Source organism: Ictalurus furcatus, chromosome 10, assembly GCF_023375685.1.
Source record: "Ictalurus furcatus strain D&B chromosome 10, Billie_1.0, whole genome shotgun sequence".
Taxonomy (NCBI): Eukaryota; Metazoa; Chordata; class Actinopteri; order Siluriformes; family Ictaluridae; genus Ictalurus; species Ictalurus furcatus.
In genome coordinates, this window is record NC_071264.1 from 13972907 (window position 1) to 13987333 (window position 14427).

At 37.5% G+C, this 14427-nt stretch overlaps 1 protein-coding gene across 1 annotated transcript; it reads left to right on the plus strand.

The window, feature by feature from the left end:
* The first annotated feature begins 4843 nt into the window (after positions 1-4843).
* atp5f1d (ATP synthase F1 subunit delta) lies at positions 4844-11350 on the plus strand. Its single transcript, XM_053635474.1, has 5 exons — positions 4844-5108; positions 5992-6145; positions 7933-8021; positions 10950-11090; positions 11242-11350. The coding sequence occupies exons 1-4, from the start codon at positions 4986-4988 to the stop codon at positions 11070-11072; spliced, it is 489 nt and encodes a 162-aa protein (XP_053491449.1). The 5' UTR covers positions 4844-4985; the 3' UTR covers positions 11073-11090; positions 11242-11350.
* Positions 11351-14427: the final 3077 nt, after the last annotated feature.

The following is a 14427-nucleotide window of genomic DNA, read 5'->3' on the forward strand; positions in this document are numbered from 1 at the left end:
TTTGCGTTTTTTTTTCAGTGCTTTGCATTCTATGTACTCTCCTTGTAGAGCTGTAGAACTTATTTCTCTAACACATTCATTTTAACCAATGTGAGTGTATTAAAGCAGGTGTATAAGATGACGAAAATCTGTATAAAATCACTGTAGTGCACTGCAGTGCAGGTGGACTCTGAGACTAAAACCAGACATACTGTTAAAGCATATCCTATTACATGAATGTTACATAATATGGAAATCACAAAGATCCCCCAAACCAACTGGTTGATCATACAGAGATTTATAAGCTAAGGTGGCACTATTAATACTGTCCTGTTCAGCACCAGTATTGAGGAGCTTCCAGATATCTTACATTCTTGACATGCACATGATCACATACTGTATAAAGTGAAAAACTCTGTTTTTAGGAAAACTCCCATTTCACCCATTGCATAGCCCACACAGATTACATAACAATGCTAATCAAATGCATAGCAGATAAGTCACAACAACAGTAACGTTAAAAGGACACGCCTGTGCAAGCTTACCTAGTTGTAATTTGAGGGATCCATGTAAAAACGTCTCAGCCAAAGCAAGCCAGCTTCTCGCAGCGCGTTTATTTCACTGTAAAGACTAAGTGGATTTATGAATGAAATATGCCGGCTGTGGACACGCCCATTTTGGAAAACACCGCGTGACGTAGAAGGAGAGACGAAGAGGATTGAGCTCCTTCAGGAATACATAATTAGATATGCAGACATTGTCATTGTTATGGAAAAGCGATAACCCCCAGCAAGTGCCAAATACACTAAACGTAAGGAGTTATATTTCACATCAAATATTTGCTACGCAATTAATTGACACCGTAATGACCAATCAAGGATGACGTCATTCCGTTTCGTAATTATGTATTTACCGTTGTTTTTTATTATTTGGTACTATTTTCACAATTAAGTGGTAATTTTTAAAAACTCTTAGTACAAAACTCCAAATTGCTCACACTTGCTGTTACACAGTTAGTCATGATTTCATTACAGTTATGCATAATTTCTTTCCACAAAATCATTGTTTCAAAACACAAGCTTATTGTAACATGCAATGAGAACATTTATTTTAGTTACCAAAACACAACAGTATGATCTTCTTTCAATTTTGTACTTTTAACAATCAGTTAATGCAAGATACACATTTCAAATCACCCTTGGTTCTGAATGAATGTTACTGTGCTGTAACACATTGTACACAGTAATCACAATAGATATGACACTTACAACCAAAACAGACAAAAGCCATAATACAATTTAAATTATTTTATTTATACAACAAGTAAAATATGATCAAAGAACACATCAAAAGTCACTTATGCAGGAAAAATATTTTATTTTACAGTATTTTTTCAACAATACTGTGGTATATCGAAACAAAATGAATGTAAACAATTTACTGTAAATGGAGATCATCTCAAATTAATTAACATCAAGCCTGTTTTCAACATTTGGCCATGAATTTTCATCAATATCAAAGGGAATATCCTCGTTGTTCATGTACCATGGGAAAAACCTTCTGGCATGACGAATCCAGGCTTGACATTGCTCTGCAGTTATGTCATTCCAAGCCTCATACATGGCTTGAAGGAGGGTGACATGCTCATGGGGATGGAGATCATACACCTTTGACCTCCAAGTAGAAAAGAATTCATCAGTTGGGTTAAGGAAATGGGAGTATGGTGGGAGATATAAGGTCATGAACCAAGGATGAGCCTGAAACCATTCCCGAACCAGCTCTGCATGACGGAGCTGACAGTTGATTTTTGTAGGTTAGGGTGAACTAACCTGGCAGCCTCTGCCATGGTAAGGCCTCTGTTATCCACGTGGTCAACAATGATGGCCCAGACTTCATTTGAAATGACAGTATGTTGCCTTCTGCTTACATTCCTCTGATGACCACTTCTCTGATTAGGCCCATGACCACCTCTTTGTCTAGACCCATGGCCAACTCTCTGAGTAGGCCTATTCCCTCCTCTTTGTCTAGGCCCATGCCCACCTCTTTGTCTAGGCCCATGCCCACCTCTCTGACTAGGCCCATGCCCACCTTTCTGACTAGGCCCATGCCCACCTCTCTGACTAGGCCCATGCCCACCTCTCTGTCTAGGCCCATGCCCAACTCTCTGTCTAGGCCCATGCCCACCTCTCTGACTAGGCCCATGCCCAACTCTCTGACTAGGCCCATGCCCACCTCGCTGACTAGGCCCATGTCTACCTCTCTGACTATGCCCGTGCCCACCTCTCTGACTAGGCCCGTGCCCACCTCTCTGACTAGGCCCATGCCCACCTCTCTGACTAGGCCAATGCCTAGTCAGATCACCAAATGTGATCACCAGGTGATAGAAATTAGTAATAATTGAGATTTATTATGATTGGTCTATTCTGATTGAAAGCTCTTAAAGCAAATTGTAGTTTATTCCTTACCAACACACAATGATCAGACCAGTTGAAAATCTATAGACATACCAAATGATTAACTCATTAACCATTAAGTTCAGTTGGATTAAATGATAGACAAATGTATTAAACTGAATGAGAAGAGATGCGAATGAACAGTTTGAGAGTAATAGTATTATGAAAGACAGTTACTGTGAATGAAAAGTTTATATAAAGGAAACACTTATTATTTGTAGTGAAAGGAATACTTTCACTGATTTTGTGTTGTGTACTAACATTTTTAATGATCTGTTGTGAGATTGGTATTGAGAGCTTTGAAAATTTATCATTTGCTTGTGAAAATTACATTAAACCAGTTTTTAAAAATGGTATAAGGATCAGTGTGTGCAGTGCATCTTATCGGTGGTCAAAGTAAAAAAGCAAACTGGCACGGCCTATTGACCTATAGCTGTTTAATGAAGGATAGATGAGAATGATGAGTGTAAACAGCAGTCACTTTTTTAATATTTTAGCAACATTCTGTCAGCCCTAATTGCCTGAGAGTCTTTGACAGTGACCTAGCGCCACCTTCTGGTAAAACCGGATACACTGTTCTACAGTGCAACTGTGTGACTTGTCTTCAGACTCTGTAAGCGCACCTGTCACTCCACTGTATTCCCTCTAAAGGTTTTCTTGCCTACACAGCCAGAAATTGACCCACCACCACACTCCCACTTGAATGCAACAGTTAAACAGTACACAAGTACACTCTCAGAAAAGTGGCCGTCACTGGGGTAGTACTCTTAAGGGGACCTTTTTGTACCTCTAGTTAGAGGAACAAAATTGTACCTTATAACTCTGTACCATTTAAGAGGCAATTTTTTACCCCAAGGACCACTTGTATATTTGAGTCACAAGTATGGCTTGAGCCTTGACCTTCTATAACCCAGTGAAGCCTCTTTTTATATACAGACACAAAAGTCCATCTATTATCTGTAACGCTTTGTAACGGAAGGTTGGATGTCGCAGGTGTCTCAAAGAGGAAAAACAGATATAATTCACTAGAAGGAGACACATGAAACAAACAGGAGCTAGCGTTTCATCTTGTGTTTAATGAAGCTGCTATCTCCTCACACTCCCCAACTCCCTGCATTCTCTCACCTGGGCTCTCTCTTTCGCAAATGGGCAGTTGTATACCTCCTCCATAAATACCGTAATCCTCACAGGCGAACGCTACAGATTATTCTACACAGGGTCATGGGGAGCCTGGAGCCTATCCCAGGGGATTTGGGGCACAAGGCGGGGGCACATCCTGCCATATAGGGTATAATATTCATCACTGAGATGTGTTTCTGATGGTCTTTTCTAGCGTAACACTCATAATTAGCATGAGCAAATTTCTGCAGTAAACAAACAAGCACTTCTTTAAGTAAGATTATGTAAGATCATGTGGATAATGTCTTTTTATCATTATTATTAAATTATTTAAAAGACAGTAAAATGTGATGTACTCTGGAGAGGGTAGAAGTATAGATGCACTGATGTATCGTCCGATAATTGGTATCGGCCGATAAAGGCTATTTTTCCCGTTATAGGCCATTGGCTGATAATTTAAAAACGTCCGATGATCAGGGCAGATTATATCCTGTCAATCAAAAGAGGGTGGGAAAACACATCGATTTTGGGCTGTGTGTAAAGATGTCTCTTGTGTGGAATGATGACAAAACTGCAGTTTGTAAGCTCTGTAATCTCTGCACTGCTAAAATTTTACACCAGAAGTGAGCAGCAGTGAAGCGGGAGTCTCAGCGTCGAGCCTAATTTTTCCCCCAGCGCTGCTAGCGCTGAATTAAAGCGCCAGTACCCCTTTGAAAGATTTAAATGAAGATGAGTTGACAAAAAAGAAAAGTATATTTGTAGAGTAGTATGTATCATATCCAGTTAATGTTTATATGAGTTAATATCATCAAAAAAGTTTATATTAGGCAATATATTACCAGTTTGATATTCAATGATGAAGTAGAAATGCTTTTGTTTGTGGTGAGTGAATGTGAGACTAACAGGAGGTTTTTTAGAATTCAGTCAATTAATTCTGTTAATATGAATGTATAACATTCAATAAGTTAAGAAATCTTACTTTAATCTTCAGAATTTAGTTAATGTGTTAATGTTAATTTGAGTAATGTGTTTTCTGTTTATGAGACCAGTTACTGTGAACCAACTTGTTGAAATGGAGAGAATAAAGTTTTTATTTGCATTTCTTATCATAATTGTTGTATTAATTATTATTAATTTAAAAGATTTAAAAGGCAGAACTATCGGTTATCGGCCGATATCAGTCTGAATAATCGGTTATCGGTATCCGCTCAGAAATGTTGTATCGGTGCATCTCTAGGTAAAAGGTCTGGAAGGACAGAGAACTTAATTTCCCATGATGCGAAAGAAAGCGCGCACGGCTTTATGGGTAACTCCACCGTGCCCTTGCGCTCTCGGCTCCTCACTGAATGACTGACTCCTCGCTCGGCTTGAGGATTTGTAGCCCAGTTATTTGTGCACTATAAAGTCGAGCTTTCTTCACAGCTAGAAGACAGAATGATGGCCGCGAGATTTCTGCTTCGTCGTGCGGTTCCTGCACTTAAACAGGTTCGCTGTTACGCCGAGGCGGCCGCCGTTGGTTCTTCACAGATGTCCTTCACATTCGCTTCGCCGAATGAGGTACAGACTCTCCGCCGCCTCGGCCTAACCTCACTCCACAAGAGTCGGTTACATTCCCCTATTCACATTACTCTGTAAAACACTGTAAATTACACACCACGTGCTTATGATTTCTATCTGTTTAAACTATGTCTGTCTGTGTGAACTGTGGTCGCGCGCTGTTATTAGTACGCTAGCTAGCTAGCATGCTTGCTAATCCTGTTATTAGCTTGAATTCTGAGTTTTATTTTGCTGATGTTATTTCAATAATTGACATGACTAGGTAGTCATTCTGTGCGTAATATTATTACGCAATACAAATAAATTTTAAGCTTGTTTTAAATATATCTTTTTAAACAGCTTGTATAAAGTGTGTGTTTTTTTGTTTGTTTTAGCTTGCGTGCTGCTAGCTGAAAGTGCTTGAACTCGGCTAAGCCACATTACAGTAGACATTTTGTTACTCTACTAATTTATGAAATACAACTACTGTGAAGCAGTTTTATCCATTTTAACCATGTAATTTCATTTTAAAGTCCAAACTTAAGTTTACCATGGACATGCAGACAGTCAAGACAGATAGCTAACTTTTAAGCTAACTGCAGTAAGCCGTCATTGACAGAACAGCGCTTCACCTTGACTTCACATTTAGCTGAAATAATCATACCTGCTGGGTTACATTCTCAGTATTTATATATATAAATAATTATATATATATATAATATATAAACCTTGAAATTGTTTTGGTTAATTAATAAAGAAACAAAGTTTTTGACATTCACAGAACTTCTCGAATTGGCCATAACATAGGGTGCAAGTGCAATCATTTAATTCTGTATTGCATGTTTGTGTTGCATGTTTATGTTCTGTATTTGTATCTGTACATGTCTGATATGTATTTCTGCAGGTCTTCTTCAACGGAGCCAGTGTGAAACAGGTGGACGTCCCGACATTGACCGGCGCATTCGGTATCCTCCCAGCTCATGTCCCCACACTGCAGGTGCTGAGGCCTGGGGTGGTCACTGTCTTCAGTGAGGATGGCGGCTCTGCCAAATATTTTGGTAAGGTTACGCAGCAGTGTTAGTTTAGACAGATTTCATTTCAATGAGCTGATTTTGTGGTGATGTTTTCATTTGATGCACAAGTCTAAAAAGCTCTGAGGCTCAGCCGTAATAGAATTTGCAAGCCAGACTTCTGACTTTTTTTGCATGACGAGGGAAGAAAACTGTTGAAACCGTTGTACAATCAAAACAAACCCATAAGCAACAGTGTACAAACAGAACAGTTTACTGTAGTCTCTCTAGATTTGTGGAAGTCACTGCATTTTGCCCCAAAAAGCTCATTATTGTCAGTGTTTAAAAGATTGTTACCCAGATTATAACTGCCACGATTCTGTTAGGCCAGCTAAGTGTACAAAATACAGACTTAAATCCTGATGACATTATCACTTAATGTCTTATTAACAGTTAATGCATTTTTTTTATTTTTAACTAAGGATCAGATGATGTACTGTATACTACTACAGCAGCAGATCTGAAATCTAATATGTTGAGGGAGCAATTTCTTTTTGTGAGGTGCTGACATATTGAATATGCTGACTAATTATTTTATTAAATTATGAGAGGTGGCCAGATCAGTAGCCATGTCACCCATTTGCGTGTTCAGGATATAAATTGCTTTATTTATAGATGCCAGATGAACAAGCAAGTTTAACAACCAGAACACATAAAATAAATAAATAAACTCCTTATTGACTTGTCAAACAAATATTTTTCTTTGGTATGTAGCTAGGTTAAGATGTAATGCGCTTTACTGTGTTGTGAGCTGTTCATTCTGAATCGCAGTGCCTGCTGCACTACACACATTGTCCGACACAGGATCTGGCTGACAGAATTATATTTTGTATGTAGATTAATGAGAATGCACTGAGGATGGACAATCTCCTCTTTAGAATTAGGAACATTTGAAAATGTGACACAAGCGAGCTAAATAAATTTTGGCGCGAAGCTGTCATATAAATCTCCTGCTGAGTCACCTCATGGTTAAACATGCAAAGAGAAAATAAAGACACTAATCAAACACAAAGAATATTTTGTGTGTGATGTGAGAAGAAAACACCACATTTCGTAGCCAAAATGCTGGCCAGGGACTTGCTGACTTTATTTATTTATCTATTTATTTATTTATTTATTTATTTATTTATTTATTATTTTTTAATAAAGGGCACAAATGCAATGTGCTATATGATCATATAGTTCCTTAGTCTCTATTAATGCATTTAAATAGTTTACTGGTTATAACATTACATTAGGTATAACTTTTTTTTTAACTCCTTGGCAACCAAAACGTGGGAGTGGACAGTATACTGGAGCTAACTTATGATTTATCCACCCCGATTCACCCTGGATTTATTATACACTAATAAACAGCTCCAACAGTGTTTGTTCTGTGCTTTAAGGAAGAAGAAAATAGAAAATACTCTTTTCCAGAGATTGCAGAATTTAACAACCTGATTACTAGTTGATCCTGACTGATAACCCTATTCCTAAAAGTAGCTGTACCTGTTTTCCTTTATTAAAACTTTTGGACAGTTACACTTATTGTGCTTCCTGAGTAGTGGACCTGGATGACAGCTTGAAGTTAATGTTAATGAACTCTGTGACATTGAAAGTGTTTAGAGGTGCAGTTATATTTGTTTCTTTAAGCAATAAAACTGTTTATTTAAATCTGTTTCGCAGGTTGTAGAACAGAGATGGGTTGCCATATTCCATGAGTTAATCACATGACACTAGAAGTTAAGTCATAAGGGACCCTGCAGTGAGGTTTGGTTGTGTTTTGTGTGTTGCAGTGAGCAGCGGTTCAGTCACCGTCAATGCCGACTCTTCAGTGCAGCTGCTTGCTGAGGAGGCTGTTCCTCTCGATAGACTGGATCTTTCTGTAAGAAACGCATCACATTGTTTTCTTTAAAGTTGTTGACACGCACAATACTTTCCACTAAAAAAAAAAAAAATTGACGACAAAAAAACGCACCTGCACTTGTACCCCTCAGGAATCCAGATTCTGTGAATGTTCAGATTAGATACTCTTTAAATCCTAAACCCATCCAGCAGGGCTCCAGGATAACTTTTTTTAGAAAGCCCATGAAACTTTGAGCCTGCTTCCCTGAAGTGAAAACTGCCTGTTCTGAATACTACACTTCTAGTTTTTTTTTTTGTGTGTGTTTGTGTTTTTTTTTTTTTTTAAAGTAAATTTTTCGTATGGCACAAATTTACATTATTATAAGGGCTATATGGAGTTTAAATTAAGATGAGAGATTACTGTGTTATAAATTAGGGCTGGACGATATAACAGTATCATATCATGGTACTTGAGGACATTTCTACAATACTTGATGTGCATCATGATATGTAATTTAGCTGTCTGCAAAACATTAGTAAAATGAACTGAGTTTGATGATACTTTTCTTTAATGCCTACAAAACAAGATTAAGTTAAAAAAAAATTTTTATAAAATCAGCAGCATCCATTCAGTACCAATTAATTTGTAATTATTCAAAACTTTAAAAAAAAAAAAATACATCACCATACTCGCAATATATCAGAGAAGTGTATTGTGTAATCACTTACCATGATGTTGATATTATATTGATATTAAGTGTCAGTGTGTTTTTAAGGGATTGTTTCTTAATCCAAGTCTTAAGAAGTCAGGGGACTTTGAAGTCAAGTCTTGTTTGGTTTCTGAAGTTTCCTTGCTTAGTAATGTTTTGAAGCCACAAATATAATTAACACATGCTGTATATTCCACTTTGGCATTGTGCAGACTGCATTTAAATCTCTCACTCTTGTCTCCAAATTTCCGTTTATAGTCAAATGCAACTTTACTAAATTAAATAGATAAATGAAATTGTAACCACCTTTAATGTCCAGATCCACCTTATACTTTTCAGAAAGTTAGACCTCCTTTATGAGTTAATTCTTTTGTCTTTTAATATTTTTACAGTGATATAATATCAAACACAAGAGTCAGTTTGAACAACTTGATGCTGTTTGTGGCGAGTGTGTGTGATTTAGAAATGTGGATTAATGTTAAACTGAGACTATGCCCAGGGTTATCCTTGCTCTTAAAAACTCTTATGCAAGATGGCTGCTGCATGTATGGTGTGTTACTCTGTATATTGATTGTGCGCATCCAAAAAATGAACATGACTCATGCACAGGGTTCAACACCAGCGTAAACATGAGGGGAAGTATGTGAAGCAACATGCAGTACTGTTCGGATTAGATGATAGAAATATACTCTCCATGTCATGATGAGATTTGATGTTTTGTGGTTTGATGGCCTGATCTAGCACCTTGACGCTGGTGTTTGTTAAATTCATAAGATACACATGATCATTGTTTACCTGGTTATGTAAAATAAACAGTGATCAAAGAAGGCATTCTTGTCTGCCCCCTAGTGGACAGAGGTTGTAATCTTGTAGATGTTTGAAAGGTGAACATAACCCTGGCTCCTTCCTTTGTTCTTGGTTACACAAACCTTATAGCACCAGTACAAAAGTAACTTAAAATATCACTCATGTCTTGGCTGATTGTCTACATTCAGACGTTTTCATTGCAAGTTTAACTATCACTGTAAATGTTCGATGACTGATGTACCGTTTAAACTTGCTTAAATGGACTTGAAAGGTTTTTTGCCTTTTATTAATTTCCTCTGTTATGTGTATTATTCACATTGGACCCTTTTTAATGCAACCTTTTTCTGCCAGGCTCGTTCACTGTGCAGAAACGGATGACTTTTTATTCTTCCGAGTGATAGCAGTGCTCGGGGGTCTGTGTGCTTAATAAGGAAGGAAAGGTCAGTCCCTGTTTAAGTGCAGAGGATGTGTCAAATCCCCATTGGGAGACCTTTAACTCCCAGCAATATTTGGCCTTTGCAGCTGTGTAATCGCCACCATAACAAATGTCCCTCGCAGGAAAGAGGCAGTGTTAATTTGCTTGACTGTTGAAGAGATGTCGCTCCCCACACAAATGCTACTGTGGGCTAACGGTTTATGTTTAAAGTCCTTAACCAAAAGAGACTCTCCAAACCTTTTTTTTTTTTTTTTTGTAAAAACAAAAGGTAATGTGCAGGATGTTCTTTATTGCCACAGTGGCAGGAAGGAAGGTCAAGTTGATCTGTTACCTGGTGTACAGTAAAGTTATATTACTGACATAAATGTTAACTTTTAAACTAGGGTCTGGCCATCTGTTGAACATTAGTCATACAGCACCAGTGTTAAGATCAGAGTTGGGAGTTTGTTATTGACTTGTTTTAAAGTTATACGGTTATTTATAACTGGGTTATTTCATATTATCTTTCTGCTTAGGAAATGGATAATCATACCAGTCCATTCAACAACTTTGTCTGCATAGATTTTAATTGTATACAATTATACCCGTATTGTCAGCATTGTTAAATCCACAGTATCAGTATTGATATTGGATTTTATAAACACATCCACTTGTTCTAGTATGTTAAGATATAATTCATAGAGACTGTATGTTTTTATCTCATTAATTTCAAGAGAGAAAAAATGCTGGTGAGAGAACTGTTTAAAGCTTCTGTAAGTTATAATAGGAACTAGCTTGTTTAATGGACTGTCCACAACATTAAACCATTTGTAGTCATGTTTAAAGTATGGTGTGATGTTTTTTATTCATTTAAAACGTTTCCCATCAATGGCAAATCACTGTGGTATCTAAGGAATAAACTGTTTTGGGACATGATATTATAGGATAATCAACTTCAGGATGGTCAGGGGCTCCAACCACCCTAAAACCAAACCTCTAATGTCTGTAAAGTTTATGTATGATGTTTCTCCTGCAGGCTGCTAAAGCTAATCTGGAGAAGGCCCAGTCCGAGTTGGTCAGCGCTTCAGACGAAGTCTCCAGGGCAGAAGCCCAGATCAGCTTGGAAGCCAATGAGGCCATCGTCAAAGCTTTGGAATAAAAAATTTTCGTCTTCATGGTATGTCTGTACAATGTTGAGTTATTCCATACTTATTGTAATCCTGTCATGAAGACACTATGTAGATCCAAAAATACTTTAGGCCCAATGTTTATTTATAATATTATGAGGTTTTTGTAGAATTATTTACAATGTTGATCTTTGTCTCCAGGTCAGAAGTTGTTTGTCAATTCTCAAACCCAAGCAAAGTCAGTAACCGCAAATCAAGCCGATTGCTTTGTACAGTGGATGAATATACCAATAAATGTATTTGGAAATAATTCATTGTTTACTGCTTTTTTTTTTGGCCAAGAGGTTTTAAACTCTTGACATACTTTCTGTTGTGTGTCCCTGACAACAGGGATTCTCAATTTTCAAAGGGACTCCTTTATCTGTAAAATAAATTCCACTGACGACCTTAGTACAGATTTATTTTATGAACACACTTCAACTATTCAAATGGTAGGCTCATTGCTATTTTTTTTTTTTCTCTTTACAGTTATATTCTGGCTATTTACTTACTACACTTTTAATTCCTAAAGATCCAAAATGTTATTTGTAGACTGGCTTGTTTGAGATCTTGAGGTATAGATTGAACCCGTTCAATTCAAATGACCAATCAAACTGAATTAATCATAAATATGAGCTTTTATAATGGTGGCTTGTGCTTTTGGACAACTGTAATAGATTAAAAGCAATCACCGGCCTTGCTGAAGTGTGGTGGTCATGCAGTACCTTTTGAGTGCCAAACGGGGGCAGTACTGTTCTATAGAAATCCCCTCCTTTACATAAGCGAACCCCTATGGCACCTAATAAACTGACATGTACACAACTACACTGACACCTACACTACTCATGTAGTGTAGGTGTAATTTTAACATGGTGGGGTTTTTTTCCTCCACAACTGTCCTCTTAAAATCTTAATACAGTAGTGGTCATTTAAAAGATTTAATTTGTCCCAAAAGTATAGAAATGTTGAATGTGCATGGTCTTACATTTCAGGGAACAGGCATTCTTACTCTGGTATTATTTGATTATTTCCCCCTTTATTAAATTGAATCAGCTTTAAAAACATTACATTTTTCTGGTTAATACAGGGGCATAAAACTGTCAACTTGGCTATAGAGTTAGCAGAATGCAGTGACCTGGCAATTTGTGTGGAAATAAAATAAAAATGAAGCTATATTTATTAGTGCCTGGACAACAGCAAATACACTTAGTGGTTAAAATTTATGTCTTCTAGTGACTTAAAGTCTGGCTCCTGTTCATGAGTTATTTTAACCATTTTTAAATGTGGAATGTAAATAAATTCCTTCTTAAATTACAAATTTGAAATTTGTAATTTAAAATACAAAAATACATTAAAATAATTATTATATTTAACTTAATAGCTGCAAGACACCCTGTTAATAGTTCTGTGTTTTATTTCATCTGTTAGCGGTGCCAGTGTTTCTGTCCAGTGAAGTGGGAATTCTTATTTGATGGTCTGAGATTTTCTTAAATGCAGGTTGTCTTCACAGAGCTGTGATCATGTGCTGACGAGTTTTTGAAGACAATCACAAGGTCTTTTATGAGCGTTAGATGTCTGTCACGGCTGCATGCTCTCACTTGCTCTTGTTCCTCACTGAATCAGGAGGGATTACCACAGGCCATGGTGTTCCGACGAGATTCTGATCAACTATAACAAACGTTAAATACTTACATAATGAACGTCTACATAATAAATTGTTTTAAGGCTGTTAGATTTAGAATTAAGGTTGAAGTGCAAACATTGCAGTTAATCAGAGGGACCTGGGTTATGTATGAGCCTTGTGTACATGGTTTGGTGTGTTTCTTTAATCAGTAATGGGGGAGATCTAGGAAACCCAACGTCTAGCCACATCATTGCTTCATTATTGAAACATCTACATATTTTCCTTCACTCATTTCTGTAAAAGAGTACCTTGTGCAAAATCCCTTGATCAGATTTCTGTGATTTTGACGAGTTCTGCAGCTGGATGGAATGTTCATGAATTAAACTGTTGTGAATAAAATTCAGGCTAAAGAATAAATAAAAAAAAAAAGATAAGACATACCCTTGTACTAGCATAGTGGTTAAGGTTCTGAGCTAGTGATTATAAAATTGAGTTCAAAGCCCAGGACTACTGTTGTGCCCTTGAGCAAGGGCCTTAACCCTCAACTGCTCGGATGTATACTTGGATTGTAGCCTGTCTCTGATCAAAGCTGTTTTGAATAAAAATGTTTTCAGGATAAAGATAGATCGGAACTTTTGTTTCTGTGGTAAACATTCTTTACTTGTAACAAAATGTTCTGTTAGTCCCTTCACTACTTTAAAATAAATAAATTATATTAAATTGTTGATTTTTAAAGTTTCTTTAAAATAATGCATACGTATATTTTCTATAACGTAGACCTGAATTAAATTCTAATGTCGAAATACTTTAGGCTTGGGATTTAGGTTTGTTTTTTGAGGTTTGCTCAAAAACAGCATAGCATGCAGCATGTCTTTAATAGGTTCTTGTGGAGGACAGTTGAGAGGTTTCTGGGTAAAGTGTTGCTCTTTTTGTGCACGGTCTGTCAGGAGGCAGGCTGTGAACTCTCGGCTAGCTGTGAGATACTGCACGCTGGCTGGGTGTGGGCGGTACGGGAGAAGGCACGCTGCTGTTTAGAGGTTGCCCTTTTATGCTGATAGTGCAGAGTTTCTGCAGGGTTCAGTCCTACGTCTGGTCCTCACACTAAGCTGCAATATACGTCTATATCAAGTGCACTACAAACCTAAATGCCCCGTGGCTGCCTGTTAAAGCACCTAGGAAATGCCACATTCTGAGCAGTCCACTTTCATCTCCTCATCTATGACCATGCCACGTTTGCTACTGACTGATGTTCCCTCTTGTTCTCTATATGTATTTTGGGATTTATGTAGAGCAATGTGAACCACAACACCGCCTCTTCTCTGTCACCGAAAGCAAGGTGTAAAAATAGAATGTTGGTCAAGTGTTTCAGAGAAAGCTGCAAGTCTTCCTTCCACATCTAGACACATTTTAATCAGCTTGGTCTTCTAAGTAAAAGCGCCTATCTTTTGGTGTGTGTGTGTGTGTGTGTGTGTGTGTCTTTACCCTTCTAATTATTTTATAGCTCTGTCATAGATGGCATGCTTCCACGTCTTTGAAACCTTAGCTGGAAGGTGATCTGTCATAAAGCCAAACTTTAGACACACACACACACACACACACAGACAGGTTATTCGTTTGTGCAAATTGACCTTAATTGAGGGAGGAATTATAATTCAGGTGAATCCCCGAGGGTATGTTGATTTACAGCTTCATCTCCCTGATAATGATCTAGTTGAAGCATCACG